This window comes from Pleurodeles waltl, chromosome 11, assembly GCF_031143425.1.
Source record: "Pleurodeles waltl isolate 20211129_DDA chromosome 11, aPleWal1.hap1.20221129, whole genome shotgun sequence".
Classification (NCBI taxonomy): Eukaryota; Metazoa; Chordata; class Amphibia; order Caudata; family Salamandridae; genus Pleurodeles; species Pleurodeles waltl.
In genome coordinates, this window is record NC_090450.1 from 67,657,367 (window position 1) to 67,679,404 (window position 22,038).

Consider the following 22,038-nt stretch of genomic DNA (forward strand, 5'->3'; position numbering starts at 1 on the left):
GGAAGAAATAACTACAGACTCGTGGGTCCTAGCCATTATCCAACATGGTTATTGCATAGAATTCCTACAATTACCACCAAATGTGCCTCCAAGAACACACAACATGTCCAAACAGCACTTGGATCTATTACAACTAGAAGTCCAAGCGTTGTTACAAAAAGAGGCAATAGAACTGGTACCCAACCATCATAAAGGAACAGGTGTTTATTCCCTGTATTTTCTAATACCTAAAAAGGACAAAACTCTGAGACCCATCTTAGATCTCAGAACACTAAATCTTTACATCAGATCACTTTCACATGGTAACACTTCAAGACGTGATCCCCTTGCTCAAACAAGACGACTACATGTCAACATTAGATCTCAAGGATGCGTACTTCCATATACCCATAGATCCTTCACACAGGAAATACTTAAGGTTTGTAATCCAAGGAGTACATTACCAATTCAAAGTGTTACCATTCGGGATAACAACAGCACCAAGGGTATTTACAAAATGCCTTGCAGTAGTAGCCGCACATATCAGAAGACAGCACATACACGTATTCCCGTATCTAGACGATTGGTTAATAAAAACCAGCACTCCGAAACAGTGTCTTCAACACACAAAATACGTCATAGAAACCCTTCACAAACTAGGGTTCTCAATAAACTACCTAAAATCACACTTACAACCGTGTCAAATACAACAATGCTTAGGAGCGACAATCAACACAAAAAAAAAGGATTGCCACTCCAAGTCCACAAAGGGTACAAGCATTCCAAAAAGTAATACAAAGCATGCACCCAAACCAACAATATCAAGTAAAATTTGTGATGAAACTTCTAGGCATGATGTCTTCATGCATAGCCATTGTCCCAAACGCAAGATTACACATGCGGCCCTTACAGCAGTGCCTAGCGACACAATGGACACAAGCACAGGGTCAACTTCAAGATCTAGTGTTGATAGACCGCCAAACACACACCTCACTTCAGTGGTGGAATCCTATAAATTTAAACCAAGGGTGACCTTTCCCAGACCCAGTGCCTCAATACGTGATCACAACAGATGCTTCCATGGTCGGGTGGGGAGCACACCTCAACCAACACAGCATCCAGGGACAATGAGACACTCAGCAAAAACAACTTCATATAAATCAACTAGAACTACTAGCAGTGTTTCTAGCATTGAAAGCATTTCAACCACTAATAACCCACAAACACATTCTTGTCAAAACAGACATGACAACAATGTATTACCTAAACAAACAGGGAGGGACACACTCATCACAGCTGTGTCTCTTAGCACAAAAGATTTGGCATTGGGCGATTCACAATCACATTCGCCTAATAGCGCAATACATCCCAGGAATTCAAAACCAGTTAGCCGACAATCTCAGTCGAGATCACCAACAGATCCACGAATGGGAAATTCATCCCCAGATACTACAAACCTACTTCCAAAACTGGCGAATACCGCAAATAGACCTATTCGCAACAAAAAACGCAAAATGCCAAAACTTCGCATCCAGGTATACACACCCTCACTCCAAGGGCAATGCGTTATGGATGAGTTGGTCAGGGATATTTGCTTACGCTTTTCCCCCTCTCCCACTCCTTCCGTATCTAGTAAACAAATTGAGTCAAAACAAACTCAAACTAATACTAGTAGCACCAACGTGGGCACACCAACCAAGGTACACAACACTACTAGACCTATCAGTAGTGCCTCATATCAAGCTACCAAACAGACCAGATCTGTTAACTCAACACAAACAACAGATCAGACACCCGAATCGCTCAGTCTAGCAGTCTGGCTTCTGAAGTCTTAGAATTTGGACATCTAGACCTTACACAAGAATGTATGGAGGTCATCAAACAGGCTAGGAAACCTACTACAAGACATTGCTAAGCAAATAAATGGAAACAATTTGTTTATTACTGTCATAATAATCAAATTCACCCATTACACGCGTCCACGAAAAACATTGTAAGCTACTTACTACACTTACAAAAGTCTAAGGTAGCTTTTTCATCCATTAAAATACATCTCACAGCAATTTCTGCCTATCTGCAAATTACACATTCAACATCACTATTTAGAATCCCAATCATAAAAGCATTTATGGAGGGTCTAAAAAGGATCATTCCCCCCAAGAACACCACCAGTTCCTTCGTGGAACCTCAATATTGTATTAACACGACTCATGGGTCCACCATTTGAACCCATGCACTCTTGTGAGACGCAATACTTAACATGGAAAGTAGCCTTCCTAATAGCTATCACATCTCTTAGAGTAAGTGAAATACAAGCCTTTACCATACAGGAACCCTTTATACAAATACACAAACATAAATTGGTTCTACGCACAATACCCAAGTTGTTACCAAAAGTTATATCACCGTTCCACTTAAATCAAACAGTGGAACTCCCAGTATTTTTTCCAGAACCAGACTCTGTAGCTGAAAGAGCATTGCATACATTAGACATAAAAAGAGCACTAATGTATTACATTGATGGAACTAAACAATTTAGCAAAACAAAACAATTGTAGCTTTTCAAAAACCTCATACAGGAAATCCAATATCCAAACAAGGCATTGCCAGATGGATAGTTAAGTGTATTCAAACCTGTTATGTTAAAGCAAAGAGAGAACTGCCTATTACACCAAAGGCACACTCCACTAGAAAGAAAGGCGCCACCATGGCCTTTGTGGGAAATATACCAATGACAGAAATCTGTAAGGCAGCCACATGGTCTACGCCGCATACATTCACTAAACATTACTGTGTGGATGTGTTAACAACACAACAAGCCACAGTAGGACAGGCAGTATTACGAACATTATTTCAAACAACTTCAACTCCTACAGACTAGACCACCGCTTTTGGGGAGATAACTGCTTACTAGTCTATGCACAGCATGTGTATCTGCAGCTACACATGCCATTGAACGGAAAATGTCACTTACCCAGTGTACATCTGTTCGTGGCATGAGATGCTGCAGATTCACATGCGCCCTCCCACCTCCCCGGGAGCCTGTAGCCGTTATAAGTTGATAAAAATAAACTTCTACATTTGTAAATATATATATCACTTTTAGACACATTATGTACATACATACTTACTCCAATGCATGGGCACTATTACTATATACACAACTCCTACCTCACCCTCTGCGGGGAAAACAATCTAACATGTAGTCGACGCCCATGCGCAATGGAGCCGAAAGGGGAGGAGTCCCTCGATCTCGTGACTCGAAAAGACTTCTTCGAAGAAAAACAACTTGTAACACTCCGAGCCCAACACTAGATGGCGGGATATGCACAGCATGTGAATCTGCAGCGTCTCATGCCACGAACAGATGTACACTGGGTAAGTGACATTTTCCATATATATATATGTGTGTGTGTGTGTGTGTGTGTGTGTGTGTGTGTGTGTGTGTGTGTGTGTGTGTGTGTATATATATGTGTGTGTAATATATGTGTGTGTGTGTGTGTATATATATTTGTGTGTATATGTATTTTTTTTAATGAACATCTGCCTAACACACATCCGACACTCTAATACTATTGTCCTCAAATGTCTGTTTTTCTAACAGTGTTTTTAAGCATAGAGTGACTATAGTGCAGACTCTGTGCTATACAAGTATTTTGCCATTTTTTGAGCCAGTCTTTAAACACTTTTGAAATGAGCAGTTTCAGAATGTCAGTGGTTTTGGTGATTGCTGCTTCATATGAAGGAGCTCCTCTCCATCTAAAACTGTGGAACAACCCAGGGTTCACTACTTCGTTTTCTGCTTAATTTATGTGCCACTATAAGCCTGAAGTGTTGTTGTTTTTAGATAGATAGATTCTACATGACCAGAAATAAATATATATATTTGTCTGTGTTTTTTGTTAGGAGACCTTTGTATTGGTAGACAATACATTATTAATTGTTTTGCCGTAATTCTTGGAAAAAAGTACCAAAATGAAACACTGAATATATTCATCACATTAACTACGTACATTGACTTTTGAAGGTGTTGTAAACGTTGTTGTTTTAGACTGAAGCACAAATTCACGTTAGCACCATATTCTCTAAAATAAAATGTTGTTGGAAGGGGTTATCAAAATATATATATATACTTCCAGGTGAAGTAGGGACCTTGTATAAGTAATTGTTGTATTCATTGTTTTCATCATACTTTACTTTTTTGTGCTACTGAGGTCGAAAGCTGCCCTAAAATGAAAGATTTGTAATTATAAATGTCTGTTCTTATCATTGCAAAGCCCCATTTTCCTCCTTCCAAATCTTTCTAAAAATAACGTATGTCAAGACTCTACTCATTCTATTATTTGCTCTGTACATCTCATAGATTTCGTCTTGTGTGCACATGCTTTATGGTTTCTTTTGTTTTATTAATAGATTTAACTGCTCAGCTCGGGCTCCTATCAACATAGTCCCTGTGACCTTGCTGTGATTAGTCCCTCACATTTATTCATTTTCTTTTTAGTTTAAAAGATTAAAAATACATGCATAGATTTGTTGACTTGCTAGTGAGATACACTTCTCATTTACTTGCATTATAAAGTTTATGGTGCAATTTCTGTTTTCTGAATAGTCCGTGCATTATTACAAAATAGTAGTCACTTTTTGCTTTTTTTTTTAAAACAAGAATACTTTTTTAATACTTGTCGTTTTAGTGCCTTCAACTGACATTGCACTTCTGTGTATCAGGTCCAGATGAAATTTCTTGTTGAACAAATGAGGCGGCCAGACTTCATGGATGCTTTACAAGGTTTTATTTCTCCCTTGAATCCTGCACATCAACTGGGCACTCTCAGGTACCTATGTTTTTCTCTGATACTCGTTAATAAAGGTACACATCATCAAGACAACTATTGAAGAGATTCTAGACCGTGCCTATTTAGTCCTTCATGGCCTGATTCTAAAACTGGAGGGTCTACATGTAAACTAAGAGGCAGTAAAAATGGAAGGGTAATCAGGAAGAAGATTAATATGAAGGTGACAAAGATGTACATTTTTACAGTTGGATATTGCTAGACCCTCAGCAACAAAGACCTAAATCAACACTCCCATCAGATGAAGTAGAGTTGCTAGACTCTGGGCAGCAAAATATACATGGTGTTTACACTTATAGCCGGACTGACTAGCAAAGTATTTCTTACCCTAAGACTTAGTGACTAAATAAAATTGCAAAACCATTACTCAATTACCTGGGAGCATGGAGGGGGAGTGCTTCCTCACTATAAAGAATACGTTCCAGCTATTCCCATCCAACTATAGCTGGTTTGTAAGAGAAAAATTAAAAAATGTCATTTTGGATGTTCTGAGCTTTCTGCATGAATCAGGCACCTTCTCACATGATACAGAAGCATGCTATTTCACTTTGCAAACCTTTAAATACTAGCGAAATCTTCTTATACAGCAGTATGTGTAGAGAATAATAGAGTAAGAAACGTGAGTATACTTACAGAAGTTGGCATTCTTTCCTCCTATTTGCACCAGGGTAGGACTGAGACTATCAAACATCCACAAAACTGACACCCAGTTATATAGGAGTGCAAAGTGTAGCGCAAAAATATTTCAGTGCAGTTTGGTTAAAAAAAAAGTCTTCAGCCATGAATCATTGACTATAGGGGAATTGCCTGTAGCAGCTCGAAAAGGACTGTGATAAAAGATGCAGCAGAAAAGATCCCAATGACTTAAAGGAATCAGGATGTGTATTCCAGACATGTTTCCTTTAAAAAAACGGAAAGACTGTGTCTGATTCTAGATTCATGGCTCCTCTCAAAGTTACCAGAAACTGTCCAGAACAATGCGTTTTCATATTCCAATCTAGAAAAGAACTTCTACTAGGTTAATTAATCTGCACCCAGCCCGCTGTAATGATGAGCTAAATTATTGGTGATTTTGCTAGCATTATCATTGTAGAGTCCTTTGGTTTGTCCACAAGTCTGACCAAGGAATATTGCCTAATGCTTACCCTTGGTGCTGCTCAATTGGACAGCCTTGTATGCCATCTCTACTCAGATGGCTAACTATTAAAACTACGTTTCCTTTTAGATGACCTGTCATTAGTACAGGCCATCCAGGGAGTATCCATGAACTTAGACCCTCTTGCACCTTCATAATACGTAACCCTCCTGGTAGCACTGGTCGGTGTTGAAGGAATCAGTGGTATGTCCCTCAAGTCCAGCGACTTCAGAAGAGGAAAATGAGGTTCAAGAAGAAGGTCTCCAGTATTGACAGATGATAGTGTCATGACTTACAGTTGACTGAATTTCGCCCTGCCCGAGACATCAGGTTGATGCAAGCTTACTCCTCAGTTAAATCATGGTTCATTTGGCAGACATTAAATTTAGTAAGCGAGATCCTTTCGAACCGGTGCATGATATAGAGATTAAAGGTGTCATGAGAATAGTTGTCGTAGTTGTCACTAAAGAAATATTGTTACATCTTTTCAAACAGAGGCATTTTGTAGAAATCCTTTGTTTTTGACCTTGGAGTTATTTCAATTACTAGCTAGTAGAAAAGCATCTGAATAGTCAACAAATCAAGAGGGCACTGAAGTTAAAATTATATATACAAAAAAAGTGATGAATTGAATGCTTGAATTAATCTCAGCCGCTTGTAATTACTCAGGTCACATCCCAGTCCATTATTACTTTGTACACCATGCTATCTGAGGTTGAACCCAGCAGTAAGCAAATCAGGCTTGACCCGGCTCCAGTAGGAACAGTGCAGCCCGAACTGCCATGGCAACTCCATTTTTAACCAAAACACTATCAACCCAAGACTGGTTTCCCCCCAAATCAGGCTCATCAGTTGGGTGCAGCTTGGTTCCAGTAGCACAGTGAGCACAGCGCCCACATCTAGACTTACCTGGCGCAGTGAAGTACACAAATAATATGATGAATGGGATGCTTGAATTCATCTCAGCCACATGTAATTATTTGGGCTACATCCCAGTCCATAGTTATTTTGAACAATTTCCTCCTCAGTTTGTACCCAGCTATATACAAATCAATCTTTACTCTGTTCCAATGGGAACAGTCTTGCCAAACGTCCAGGCCATATTTCAAGAGACCACACTAGAATGCAACCCTTCTGTAATTGATATTCAAAATCCATACTGGCTGGTTCGCCTTGCTGCTGTGGGAGAATTGTGCTGTTTGAATTTCGGTTTTCTTCCTGATGCACTACGAGTACTGCTCGCCTGCATAAGTACACATTGTGGGGGCACTTTATATCCCACAGTATCCGGGACATAGGCACTCTGCACTACCAGGCGATAGCACAACTTTTTTTTTAGGAATCCATTGGCGAACTCCACTCAACCAAGCAGGTGGGATGAGTCCGAGAAATGTTATTGTGAGAAAAATCTTGTCAGACTTGCCGTTCTGCTGCTTTCAGGCTTCCATTACTCAGCCATGACCCCAAAATCCCCTGTTTGGGGTTGGTTTGAATATTTTAGAAGGACTGGTTTTGGTTTCCCGTCTGGTCAGGGCAACATTCTTGCTTCAGGCATACTGACAGTCGGATTACCAGATGCCACAAGACTGACCTTGGACAACCCACCCCATGCTCTCTTTGCCTTCCTGACAGTCCATTCCATCAGTACTGTCCAGTGCAGCTTTACACTGTCAACAATCTGCTTTCTTTCGAAGTCAGCAGTGTAGAAATAACCCAGGATGGATGCGGCAGGGCTTTGTTTACCATCTCTCTATCACTGTTGCTCGTTAGCCCTGCTCTGATCACGCCATCACAACCCGTTCAGAGCCAGTTGTATCGTGGGAGATGGAGAGTAGCAATATGTGGACCGGGGGAACCAGGTGTTAGTGTCCGTGTCTGCTAAACATTCTGTGAACCTGGGCAAATCATTTAGTGTGTCCTTGTGTGAAGAACCTAGTGCTCATATAAAATGCTCCAATACCTTTGGATCAAGCTTGTGCTGCTTTTAACTGCAAAAATACACCATGGCTCCTGCTGGCCCTCTGATACTTTTTACTCATTGTTTCTCCTAGTCATTGTCTGCTTTTTGTGGCAGGTGAAAAGTTAGGTTAGTGTCTATTGCCTGGAGTTGCTAGGCCCTCTTCCCTACCTATGAAATGTTGTCACACCCCTGCCAATCAGTTGGCTTGCCCTTGGGCCATGGGCCGCGAGCCTGGCACTGAACCAGGAGTGAGGAGCGAAATAGTCCAGCACTGCTTCTTTTTCCCCTGGACCCTGGAGCATGATTAGTCCAGCCCCATGCTGGTCTCCCACAACTCCGGGGGCACAGAGGAATGGGAGAATGAGGGAAGATGTCACTTTAAGACACAAATCACTCCAGCCACTTTGTGTGTCTATAACCTGAAAGGGAAGAGCAGGGCTGGATGCTACAGCCCCTCTAGCACTCTGTCTTTTAATAGTCTGGGCCCACTTCTTCCATCCCAGCCCATCAGCAGTGAGTTAGACTGTCATGGAGGAAGTGTGGCTAGACTGCCCATTGATATTGTTATTGCTGCATCCTACTTAACCAGTTGCCTTGTACTTGGGCCGATAAGCATTGGTTGGATTAATGCTCTTTGTAGAGTTAGTAGAAGTTGGTGGTTTCCTGCCATGATAGTCTCCCCTCTGCCCTGGATTTGGCTTCCTCCCACACAGCAGAATGAACAGGGGGTTCTACTAACATATATAATGTCAATAACCAATATTTGTGGAACATACCTGGGCGTAAGATTGCAATGCTGTTATTTACATTTCACCATGTGCCGGTTTCCTCCCGGGATTCTTCAACCCACATGGTCATCCATTTACACACTCATTCAGGATCGCACCCATACACTTGCCTATCAACTCGCCCTCTCTGCCATGCACGTTCAGATGCTCATTCATTGACTGACACACCTGCACAATTGTTTTCTGCAAACCTTTGTGCATTCTGCATATGCTTGTGTGTAAATGTGTAACTGCCTACTTGTTTGTAGGCATCAACATTTGGATGTGATTGTCTGTGTGAGTGAGTGTTATTGCCCGTAGTTTTGATGTCCTTTGTCTGCATTTCCTATGTATTTGCTAAGTGTATCTATATTTCATTAATCTCTGTGCCTATGCTAAGCAAGGGCCAGGACTGTTGCTGTTTATTTCAATAATGCATTTTACAATGAGAGACAGAATATTGTGCAAATTGTGTCCGCAAAATACCCAGTGGTTTATATTGATGAAGCGCAAAGTGATATGATTCAAGTGGTGTAGTTGTCAGCAGTGGTACCAGTATATCTTGAATCCCGAACTCAGCTTTTTTAATTGACTAGGTTGTGTATTTTTGGGCAAGTCCTATAATCAATGAAAAAAAAATTGAGTACAAACAAACCGGTTTGGGCCAGTAGTGAGATCTTGTTAAAAAATAAATTGTGTTTACGTGTGTGTATGTTAACTTTTTATTTTGAAACTTGGACTCCGTTACTTTATTTTTGACTGCTACTGAATTTTCTCTGTTCTAGCTTATGTTTACTTTACGTGTTCAACATTTGTCTGTAGGCTTGAGGAATGCAGGATTATGTCCTCTGCGAAAAGACCTCTCTGGCTGAACTGGGAAAATCCTGACATCATGTCTGAGTTACTGTTTCAGAATAATGAAATTATTTTCAAAAATGGCGATGGTGAGAAAAATGTTTACTTAATCGATGCGTTTCTAATAGTTTTTGTGTATCGCTGTTATTTAAAAACGAACTAATGTTGTTAATATTGTTATCAAGCAGAGAAACCACTTTCTGGTTAAAATTCTTAATAGTATTGCTGCAGTACTTCTACATTATTTTTCTAAATGCACAATTTTATTTGTTAGCAGTACTGTAACAACTTGTACATCAACCTATAGCTGCACAAACCTGTCAGATATTCAGCGGCACTCTCCACCTAGTGGTTTAAAATGTCATGCACCATTCAGGCATGATGTTCTGTCCCTGATGGTTGAGTGAACATTTTCCTTAGCACCATATCACTCTACAAGTATCTGTTGCAGAGTGTCCAGTCTCATTAGACTCCAAATAATATCAGCCCAAGAAATAGATTTGAGGGTAATCCAATATAGGAAGCTGGCTCTTTATATAGAGAAATAAAAAGAGGTACACTGTGTACAGTCCAAGCAAATCCCAGTGGAATTAGAGACACCAATGACACCCTAAATGCTCTTTTTGTGGTAGTGTGGGCGAGCAGTTGGGCATATCGGAGGGTAGTGCTAAGCAAGTAATGCACACCCATAGGCAGTAAGTGAGACACACTGTAGGAAGTTGGCTCTGTATGTGCTATTTCAAAGTAAGGAATAGCATGCACAGAGTCCAAGTGTTCCCCTTAGAGGTAAAATAGTGGTAAAAAGAGATAATACTAATGCTCTATTTTGTGGTAGTGTGGTCGAGCAGTAGGCTTATCCAAGGAGTAGTGTTAAGCATTTGTTGTACATACACATAGACAATAAATGAGGTACACACACTCAGAGACAAATCCAGCCAATAGGTTTTGTTATAGAAAAATATATTTTCTTAGTTTATTTTAAGAACCACAGGTTCAAATTTAACATGTAATATCTTGTTTGAAAGGTATTGCAGGTAAGTACATTAGGAACTTTGAATCATTTCAATTGCATATATACTTTTCAAGTTATTCACAAATAGCTACTTTAAAAGTGGACACTTAGTGCAATTTTCACAGTTCCTGGGGGAGGTAAGTTTTTGTTAGTTTTACCAGGTAAGTAAGACACTTACAGGGTTCAGTTCTTGGTCCAAGGTAGCCCACCGTTGGGGGTTCAGAGCAACCCCAAAGTTACCACACCAGCAGCTCAGGGCCGGTCAGGTGCAGAGTTCAAAGTGGTGCCCAAAACGCATAGGCTAGAATGGAGAGAAGGGGGTGCCCCGGTTCCGGTCTGCTTGCAGGTAAGTACCCGCGTCTTCGGAGGGCAGACCAGGGGGGTTTTGTAGGGCACCGGGGGGGACACAAGCCCACACAGAAATTTCACCCTCAGCAGCGCGGGGGCGGCCGGGTGCAGTGTAGAAACAAGCGTCGGGTTTGCAATGTTAGTCAATGAGAGATCAAGGGATCTCTTTAGCGCTGCAGGCAGGCAAGGGGGGGCTTCCTCGGGGAAACCTCCACTTGGGCAAGGGAGAGGGACTCCTGGGGGTCACTTCTGCAGTGAAAGTCCGGTCCTTCAGGTCCTGGGGGCTGCGGGTGCAGGGTCTTTTCCAGGCGTCGGGACTTAGGTTTCAGAGAGTCGCGGTCAGGGGAAGCCTCGGGATTCCCTCTGCAGGCGGCGCTGTGGGGGCTCAGGGGGGACAGGTTTTGGTACTCACAGTCGTAGAGTAGTCCGGGGGTCCTCCCTGAGGTGTTGGTTCTCCACCAGCCGAGTCGGGGTCGCCGGGTGCAGTGTTGCAAGTCTCACGCTTCTTGCGGGGAGTTGCAGGGTTCTTTAAAGCTGCTTCTTGAAACAAAGTTGCAGTCTTTTTGGAGCAGGTCCGCTGTCCTCGGGAGTTTCTTGTCGTCGAAGCAGGGCAGTCCTCAGAGGATTCAGAGGTCGCTGGTCCCCTTGGAAGGCGTCGCTGGAGCAGAGTTCTTTGGAAGGCAGGAGACAGGCCGGTGAGTTTCTGGAGCCAAGGCAGTTGTTGTCTTCTGGTCTTCCTCTGCAGGGGTTTTCAGCTAGGCAGTCCTTCTTCTTGTTGTTGCAGGAATCTAATTTTCTAGGGTTCAGGGTAGCCCTTAAATACTAAATTTAAGGGCGTGTTTAGGTCTGGGGGGTTAGTAGCCAATGGCTACTAGCCCTGAGGGTGGGTACACCCTCTTTGTGCCTCCTCCCAAGGGGAGGGGGTCACAATCCTAACCCTATTGGGGGAATCCTCCATCTGCAAGAAGAGGATTTCTAAAAGTTAGTCACCTCAGCTCAGGACACCTTAGGGGCTGTCCTGACTGGCCAGTGACTCCTCCTTGTTGCTTTCTTTGTTCCCTCCAGCCTTGCCGCCAAAAGTGGGGGCCGTGGCCGGAGGGGGCGGGCAACTCTACTAAGCTGGAGTGCCCTGCTGGGCTGTGACAAAGGGGTGAGCCTTTGAGGCTCACCGCCAGGTGTTACAGCTCCTGCCTGGGGGAGGTGTTAGCATCTCCACCCAGTGCAGGCTTTGTTACTGGCCTCAGAGTGACAAAGGCACTCTCCCCATGGGGCCAGCAACATGTCTCTAGTGTGGCAGGCTGCTGGAACTAGTCAGCCTACACAGACAGTCGGTTAAGTTTCAGGGGGCACCTCTAAGGTGCCCTCTGGGGTGTATTTTGCAATAAAATGTACACTGGCATCAGTGTGCATTTATTGTGCTGAGAAGTTTGATACCAAACTTCCCAGTTTTCAGTGTAGCCATTATGGTGCTGTGGAGTTCGTGTTTGACAGACTCCCAGACCATATACTCTTATGGCTACCCTGCACTTACAATGTCTAAGGTTTTGCTTAGACACTGTAGGGGTACCATGCTCATGCACTGGTACCCTCACCTATGGTATAGTGCACCCTGCCTTAGGGCTGTAAGGCCTGCTAGAGGGGTGACTGACCTATACTTGCATAGGCAGTGAGAGGCTGGCATGGCACCCCGAGGGGAGTGCCATGTCGACTTACTCGTTTTGTTCTCACTAGCACACACAAGCTGACAAGCAGTGTGTCTGTGCTGAGTGAGAGGTCTCCAGGGTGGCATAAGACATGCTGCAGCCCTTAGAGACCTTCCTTGGCATCAGGGCCCTTGGTACTAGAAGTACCAGTTACAAGGGACTTATCTGGATGCCAGGGTCTGCCAATTGTGGATACAAAAGTACAGGTTAGGGAAAGAACACTGGTGCTGGGGCCTGGTTAGCAGGCCTCAGCACACTTTCAATTGTAAACATAGCATCAGCAAAGGCAAAAAGTCAGGGGGCAACCATGCCAAGGAGGCATTTCCTTACACACACTCATTAAAGAAATCAGACACCACTTTATAAAAAAAAGCACATACTTGTATATACATTTTGATACAAAGATCACCAGAATCAGGTGAGTACGTTTTGAATTTGTTACACTTTTCGAAAGTTTACACTTTTTTGGGTCATGTAATGTTATCCTATGGGGAAAAACATATACAGCATTCGAACACTTCGCAGCGTCCTACGGGACTGTTCTCCAGGACTTAAGGTGAGTATGGGGGCAGGGTCCATGGCTGCACCAACACGTCACCTCTTGAATGTCTGGGTGCAGAGGTGTTACAGAGGTGGGAGTCTCGTTCACTTCAGTGGGAAACAGTCTGGTCGGGAAGTTGCTGCAGGCTGGGACTGAAAGGTCGGTCCGCTGGAACCCTTGAGGTCCTCTGCACATTGGAACACAATCGATCCACTTCTCCTTGGGCTGTGGAACTCACGTGCAGTGGTGTCTTTTGGCATCGGTCCGGTGCTGGAGTTACTTGGGTTTGGAGAGGGTCTGTAGGAAGAGGCTTCCGGCAGTGACTGGAAGTCTAGTCTGGCCAAACCCAAGGATGGGCTCAGCTTCAGAAGGTCGCAGGACCCTATGGGCACCGTCAACGCCCTCTGCCTTCGGTTGCTGTGGTCAGTGACTTTCTCTGGGTCTTGGTGTCCTTTTGAAGAAGGGAAGCAGGGCCACTCTCCTTAATGGTTTTGTGGATCCTGATGTCCCTCGACAAGTAGGTTTGCTTTAGTGCTTTTGGAATCTGGATTGGACCACCAACAAGCTTTGGTTACTGTAAGGGGTCCAGTACCCTAAATATAGGTGCAGGGAACCTCTGAGTAGGGTCTGTGTCTTGGTACTTTGGTTAAGTGGCGGGGCTGACCTCCTGGGCTCCAAACAGTCTTCCCCTGGCTCATTGATCCCTTGGGGGACCCAGTGGCCACTGGGCAGAGTACTGTACTTTTAAAGCAGTGCCTGCAAATGAAAGGAAGCAGTTTCTCTGCTCTATGGGAGTTCTTGGTGATTTGCAAAGCAATGGCAGCTCTCCCAGTTTCTTGGAGGTGGCAGGACAGGTCAGTTGCTCAGTGGGGGTCTGGTGCAGCTGACACGGTTGGTTCTAAGTCGGTAATGCTCCTCGGTTCTCAAGTCAGCAGGCTTCTTGTCCACACCTTCCTTTGTGTCCAGTGAATAACTGCGGTCCTGGTATCAGGATCTCCCAAATACTCAACTTAGGGGAGTGAGGGGTAGTAGCCAGTGGGCTACTTACCTCTGGTTTCGCTATGCCCACTAGATGACCACTTTCTTTGGAGAGTGGATGTCACCCTGTTCCAGAATTCCTAAGGTATTCATGTCAGGCTTGTCACCCTTAAGGTGTGTCCAGGCTGGCAGTGCAACACGCCTCCTGCATAGCTCATTTTCCTGCCTGTACTGGTGCCAGATGGGCCCTGGGGCAGAATCTCCCTTCTGAGGGAAGCCAGATCTGCATACCAAAGGCGGGTGGGCTCTTTTTTGAAGCCTCCTGCCCAATGGCACTCAAGTGTCGCCTGTCATGGTTTCAGTTGTTGGAGCACCTTGTCATGCAACCTGCAGAGGCAGTCTGCATGAATTTGGTGCTGGGTCACTTAGTGTGGCACAAGTTATGCTGCAGCTCTTAGGGACCCTCTTTAGTACTAATGCCCTAGGTACCAGAGGTACCATTTACTAGGGACTTACAAAAGGTGCCATCAGCCTGGTCACTTGGGGAATCAAATGACCAGTGGTTTTGTTTTTGGGGACGGAACACTGGCACTGGAGGCCAGTGGACCATACTGTTTTGCTGATGCGGTTAAGAGTAGCTTAGGATCCTATTGAGACAGTGTTTTTGATACATACAGCTAGAGTGCCTTTGTAGGATTCTAGTGAAGGCATGACCTAATTGCCTTTTAATGACTTTGTACACAGAGCCACAAAACACTTTGGTATGTCAAGAAAATGTTCCAAAAGGGAAACACTGCAAATACTTTCATTCTTATTGGCTACTTTTGGACAGATCGTCTGCTTTTCAGTGTAATTTTTAACACGGACCACAAACAGATAGCTAGCAAAAGATGGTGGGCAATTATGTTTTTTATAATATATTTTTATTGATTTTAACAAGACAATACAGTAACCAACGACAAAAACATGATCATCAGTCTATGAAATGGAAACAAAACAAATCAAGTAGCCAGCAACAGACCACACTCCACCTGGTGCCAGTCTTCCCATCTCTTCCCCCAAAGAAGGGAATGATTACACTTTACATTGACTACCCTGTTGTTACCCCGGACTCCCCAGCCACTCAGCTCTCCCTATCCTCCCCAAACCCAGATTCAAAATCTGGTTCTCTTCCCTATCCCCTATATTTTCCCATATTTACACCTGCAGCCCTTTCCCACATACACTATTCTCTTTTTCCCTATGCACAGTTCCATCCCTTCCCACTGCTCTCTACTTTGAACACAGCAGACCTCCCCAGGTTCTGGCAGTGTCTCTTTGCCACAGCATAGCCCAGATTAATCAGAAGCATAGAATTAGAAGAGCCCTCAGTCTGTCCATATTACCAGCAGCAGTGGTAGTGCAGCAGTATCTGCACACCACTTACCTCACCCTGGTGTGCCATCAAACGGCTCCCCCTCCCGTCCCCCAAAAAAGGAAGAGAGATTCGGGCTCCCCCACACCTTGTGGAACCTTTTTGGCCGCACCGCCGGTGGCAACGTTCATCAATAGCCTAGCCAATTTTATGTAACAGAACTTGAGTGTAGTGCGTTCCATGTAAGGTTTTAAGTTGACTGAAACGGAAATTGGCCCGAATGGCCTCCATCCCGGAAACTGTAACGAGTCCCTCCAATTGACCTCCTCAAGGTCTCCCACTTCAGCGTGCCATCGTTCCCTTAGCAGTGTTATTTCGCCCTGTGTATTTCTCATCAATGTTGCATAGGTAAGGGTAATGGCCTTGCAGTCCAAGTGGCCATCTATTAGCAGAGCTCCAGTGGGGAGTCCTCCTTAGCCTCCTTGTTCCTAGAAATCCTGGCGTGTAATGCATGCCTTAATTGTAGATATTTAAAGACTTGTGATGGGGTCATGCCCTATTTTGCCTGCAAACTTGTATGCTGGACCATCTCATTGTCATCCAACACATCCTCCAAAGAGGATATGTCGCTAAATCCTATTTCTTACATTTCTGCATGGTTGGGACAGGGCGGAACTGTATGCCTGCCCACAATGGGGTACATTGTGTCAACCACCTTTCCCTTTCTCTTGACAACTTATGCCATATGGTGACAGCCGTAGCCATGGCCGGGGCATATCTTGCGGTATACACCTGCCGTACAGTACATGCATGGAGCCTGTCTCTCCTAGTCTCTCACGGTCCATTCGGAAGTCTGGGTCCGCCAGCAGGATGAATGCCCTTTTACTGACGGCCTGCATGTGTGCAGCCTAGTAATATTTTCGCAAATCAGGCAGCTCAATAGCCCCTCTAAAACTGACCTACGCAGCTTGGACATCACAATCTGTGCCGGGCTACTTATCCAAAGGAATGACCGTAGCATGGCACCTGTGGCCTGGAAGAATGTATCCGGGAGTGCAAGGGGGGATATTCCGCAATATATATGTAAAGTGAGCTAGCACAATCTTTTTGACTAGTGCTGCCCAGCCCGAAAGCGACAGAGCCTTCTAATGTTTGAAGTTCCCCTCTATGTTCCGCTGAATGGGACCCACATTTTCCATTTAATGTATCACTCACCTTGGAGATCCATTGGCCCAAATATTTGAAATGTAGAGGCTTTACCTACAATGGCATGGGAAGGCTGTTTCCTGCCGACCACCCCGTCAGAAAGATAAAGCACTTTTCCCCCATAATCCGCAGCCATGGGTAAGTCCCGTAGATTCTAAATATGTCCTCCAAGTGTCAGATTTCCCTGAATTCACTAGGCTATATAAAGAAAAATATAATCTACATACAGCAAGATCCGGTCCTCCCACAAATCGCTCCAGCACCACATCTGAGCATCAACCCTGATCCTTTCCGCCAGTACCTCTATCTCTATGGCGAACATCATTGGAGATAGGGGCAGCCCTGCGTGTGCCCTGCTCAATGGAGAAATCACAAGAGAGAACCCCATTTACCTTCATCCGAGGTGGTTTATACAAGAGGCAGACCCATTTCAAATATCGAGACACAAAGCTCATTTTTCCAATGATAGCAAATAAAAAAGGGCAGTGGATAGAATCAGAGGCCTTGCACGCGTCTAAAGAGGTTAGGCAATTATAGATAAAAAATACTTGTGTTGGTACGCAGGAGCCTATTATCTAGATGCACCTGGTACCCGATTTCGCAAATGTTACAGCTGCCAGAAAGAGGTCCTCTACCCCATACCCTGGTTGAGTACCAGCTTGACAAGTAACAAACGCCTGCACATTTAACTGTAAAAAGTGTATTGACAGCATCTTTCACTTAAACAGCACTGGTAGACGTACCAAAGTGGATGTGAATATTGTGGAAGACAGCAAGCTGGTGGGGGACAACCACTAACATTAAAAAGAATTCCATGGCTCAAAATCTTCTCCTTAACAAGTACAGCAGCATGTTCCAACCATACCCCTCAGTATCTGCTTTAATTATCCTGAGACTAAATTAACTACTGTGAATACAGTGGGTGTATTTCAGTAAAAGTTGCTATTTCTGAGGACTGAAGGATCTCTAAACGAAAATATATATTTTTTTAAACAGTTTTGAATGGAGTCCTAGGCTTTTCTTTGAAAGTATCTGAAGCATACCTTTGAATTATGTTGATGGAAGCATGAAAGGTATAGAGTAAAAGCTACTTTAATTTGTCTTACCTATCCTGTAATTAAAATAATATCAGAGACTATAACAATGCTTATATTCAGTTTATTTAAAATGTCAAAGTGGTAGAAAACTGTGCAGCGGCCAATATGACAAAATGGCGAGGTAAGATGCGTTTTTATCTAGACTGCCCTATTATGTATTTCTACTAATTGAACTACAACACAAATCTGGAGTTTCTTTGTGCTTTACTTTCTCGCCTCACCCTTGTCTCACCCTGGTCGCTACACCCTTCTTTTCACCTCTTGAGTTTGGCATATTAGTATGGCAGATAATGAAGCTCCATTGATATTAGACGCCTGTACTTGGCTGACTGGATGCTACTCTTTCACAATTAAGTTGTACTTAAGAACTAGAAGTGTGAAATATACCAGTGATTGTAATTTAGGCACTGCTAAGACAGTAATATTAACCCCTTAGCTGCTGGGCCTTTTCCCCCCCCAGTGCTGAGCCCTTTTTTGGCTATTTGGGGTAGTTCGCGCTTAGGGCTTCATAACTTTTTGTCCACATAAGCTAACCACGCCAAATTTGCGTCCTTTTTTTCCAACATCCTAGGGATTCTAATGGTACCCAGAGTTGGTGGTTTCCCCTGGAGGAGACCAAGAAAATAGCCAAAATACAGTGAAAATTTTGTTTTTTCCAAAAAAAATGGGAAAAAAGGGCTGCCGAAGAAGGCTTGTGGTTTTTTCCCTGAAAATGCCATCAACAAAGGGTTTCTGGTGCTGAAATCACTATCTTCCCACCTTTCAGGAACGGGCAGACTTGAATCAGAAAACCAAATTTTTCAACACAAATTTGGCATTTTACTGGGACATACCCCAGTTCTACTATATTTGGTGCTTTCAGTCTCCTTCCAGTTAGTGACAGGAATGGGTGTGAAACCAATGCTGGATCCCGGAATGCTAAACATTTCTGAAAACTAGACAAAATTCTGAATTCAGCAAGGGGCCATTTGTGTAGATCCTACAAGGTTTTCCTACAGAAAATAACAGCTGAAATAAAAAAATATTGATATTGAGCTGAAAACAGCCATTTTTCTTTATGTTTTACTCTGTAACTTTTTCCTGCGATGTCAGATTTCTGAAAGCAATATACCGTTTTGTCTGCTGGTCTCTTCTGGTTGCGGGGATATAAAGGGCTTGTAGGTTCATCAAGAACCCTAGGTACCCAGAGCCAATAAATGAGCTGCACCCTGCAGTTGGTTTTCATTCTATACTGGGTATACAGCAATTCATTTGCTGAAATATGAAGAGTGAAAAAGAGGTATCAAGAAAACCTTTGCATTTCCAAAATGGGATCAAGATAAGGTTTTGAGGAGCAGTGGTTATTTGCACATCGCTGAATTCCGAGGTGCCCATACTAGCATGTGAATTGCAGGGCATTTCTCAAATAGATGTCTTTTTTACACACTCTCTTATATTTGGAAGCAAAAAATGTAGAGAAAGATAAGTGGCAATAACACTTGTTTTGCTATTCTATGTTCCCCCAAGTCTCCCGATAAAAATGATACCTCACTTGTGTGGGTAGGCCTAGTGCCCGCGACAGGAAATGCCCCAAAACACAACATGGACACATCCTATTTTTTTTTATAGAAAACACAGCTGTTTTTTCCAAAGTGCCTACCTGTAGATTTTGGCCTCTAGCTCATCCGGCACCTAGGGAAACCTACCAAACCTGTGCATTTCTGAAAACTAGAGACCTAGGGGAATATAAGGAGGGGTGACTTGCGGGGCTCGGACCAGGTTCTGTTACCCAGAATCCTTTGCAAACCTCAAAAAGTGGCTAAAAAAACACATTTTCCTCACATTTCGGTGACAGAAAGTTCTGGAATCTGAGAGGAGCCACACATTTCCTTCCACCCAGCGTTCCCCCAAGTCTCCCGATAAAAATGATACCTCACTTGTGTGGGTAGGCCTAGCGCCTGCGACAGGAAACGCCCCAAAGTGCAATGTGGACACATCCAAATTTTTGGAAGAAAACAGAGGTGTTTTTTGAGAAGTGCCTACCTGTAGATTTTGGCCTCTAGCTCAGCCGGCACCTAGGGAAACCTACCAAACCTGTGTGTAGGAAGTTGGCTCTGTATGCACTATTTCAAAGTAAGGAATAGTATGCACAGAGTCCAAGGGTTCCCCTTAGAGGTAAGATAGTGGCAAAAAGAGATAATACTAATGCTCTATTTTGTGGTAGTGTGGTCGAGCAGTAGGCTTATCAAAGGAGTAGTGTTAAGCATTTGTTGTACATACACACAGGCAATAAATGAGGAACACACACTCAGAGACAAATCCAGCCAATAGGTTTTGTTATAGAAAAATATCTTTTCTTAGTTTATTTTAAGAACAACAGGTTCAAATTCCACATGTAATATCTCATTTGAAAGGTATTGCAGGTAAGTACTTTAGGAACTTTGAATCATTACATTAGCATGTATACTTTTTACATAAAACACAATAAGCTGTTTTAAAAGTGGACACTCAGTGCAATTTTCACAGTTCCTGGGGGAGGTAAGTTTTTGTTAGTTTTGTCAGGTAAGTAAATCACTTACAAGTCTCAGGTTTGGGTCCAAGGTAGCCCACCGTTGGGGGTTCAGAGCAACCCCAAAGTTACCACACCAGCAGCTCAGGGCCGGTCAGGTGCAGAGGTCAAAGAGGTGCCCAAAACGCATAGGCTTCAATGGAGAGAAGGGGGTGCCCCGTTTCCGGTCTGCCAGCAGGTAAGTACCCGCGTCTTCGGAGGGCAGACCAGGGGGGTTTTGTAGGGCACCGGGGGGGGACACAAGTCAGCACAAAAAGTACACCCTCAGCAGCGCGGGGGCGGCCGGGTGCAGTGTGCAAACACGCGTCTGGTTTACAATGGTTTTCAATGAGAGATCAAGGGATCTCTTCAGCGTTGCAGGCAGGCAAGGGGGGGGGGCTCCTCGGGGTAGCCACCACCTGGGCAAGGGAGAGGGCCTCCTGGGGGTCACTCCTGCACAGAAGTTCCGTTTCTTTAGGTGCTGGGGGCTGCGGGTGCAGAGTCTTTTCCAGCCGTCGGGAAAGGGAGTTCAGGCAGTCGCGGTCAGGGGGAGCCTCGGGATTCCCTCTGCAGGCGTCGCTGTGGGGGCTCAGGGGGGACAACTTTGGTTACTCAGTCGTAGAGTCGCCGGAGGGTCCTCCCTGAAGCGTTGTTTCTCCACCAGTCGAGTCGGGGTCGCCGGGTGCAGTGTTGCAAGTCTCACGCTTCTTGCGGGGAGTTGCAGGGGTCTTTAAATCTGCTACTTGAAACAAAGTTGCAGTTCTTTTGGAGCAGTGCCGCTGTCCTCGGGAGTTTCTTGGTCTCTTGGAAGTAGGGCAGTCCTCTGAGGATTCAGAGGTCGCTGGTCCTGGAGAAAGCGTCGCTGGAGCAGGGTTCTTTAGAAGGCAGGAGACGGGCCGGTAGGACTGGGGCCAAAGCAGTTGGTGTCTTCTTTCTTCTTCTTCTGCAGGGGTTTTCAGCTCAGCAGTCTTCTTCTTCGGTAAGTTGCAGGAATCTGAATTCTTAGGTTCAGGGGAGCCCTTAAATACTAAATTTAAGGGTGTGTTTAGGTCTGGGGGGTTAGTAGCCAATGGCTACTAGCCCTGAGGGTGGGTACACCCTCTTTGTGCCTCCTCCCAAGGGGAGGGGGTCACATCCCTAATCCTATTGGGGAATCCTCCATCTGCAAGATGGAGGATTTCTAAAAGTTAGTCACTTCAGCTCGGGACACCTTAGGGGCTGTCCTGACTGGCCAGTGACTCCTCCTTGTTTTTCTCATTATTTTCTCCGGCCTTGCCACCAAAAGTGGGGGCCGTGGCCGGAGGGGGCGGGCAACTCCACTAGCTGGAGTGTCCTGCGGTGCTGGCACAAAGGGGTGAGCCTTTGAGGCTCATCGCCAGGTGTGACAGCTCCTGCCTGTGGGAGGTGTTAGCATCTCCACCCAGTGCAGGCTTTGTTACTGGCCTCAGAGTGACAAAGGCACTCTCCCCATGGGGCCAGCAACATGTCTCGGTTGTGGCAGGCTGCTGGAACTAGTCAGCCTACACAGATAGTCGGTTAAGGTTTCAGGGGGCACCTCTAAGGTGCCCTCTGGGGTGTATTTTACAATAAAATGTACACTGGCATCAGTGTGCATTTATTGTGCTGAGAAGTTTGATACCAAACTTCCCAGTTTTCAGTGTAGCCATTATGGTGCTGTGGAGTTCGTGTAAAACAGACTCCCAGACCATATACTCTTATGGCTACC

The 22,038-nt window shown here is 44.5% G+C and overlaps 1 protein-coding gene across 2 annotated transcripts in view; it reads left to right on the top strand.

Annotated features, from left to right (window-relative positions):
• PIK3CA (phosphatidylinositol-4,5-bisphosphate 3-kinase catalytic subunit alpha) overlaps window positions 1-22,038 on the top strand; it is a 372,723-nt gene that overhangs the window by 293,877 nt on the left and 56,808 nt on the right. For both annotated transcript variants that reach the window (XM_069213071.1, XM_069213070.1), the window contains exons 14-15: window positions 4,705-4,811; window positions 9,514-9,635. In XM_069213071.1, the coding sequence (XP_069069172.1) occupies window positions 4,705-4,811; window positions 9,514-9,635 (229 nt within the window). The remainder of the gene's footprint in view (window positions 1-4,704; window positions 4,812-9,513; window positions 9,636-22,038) is intronic.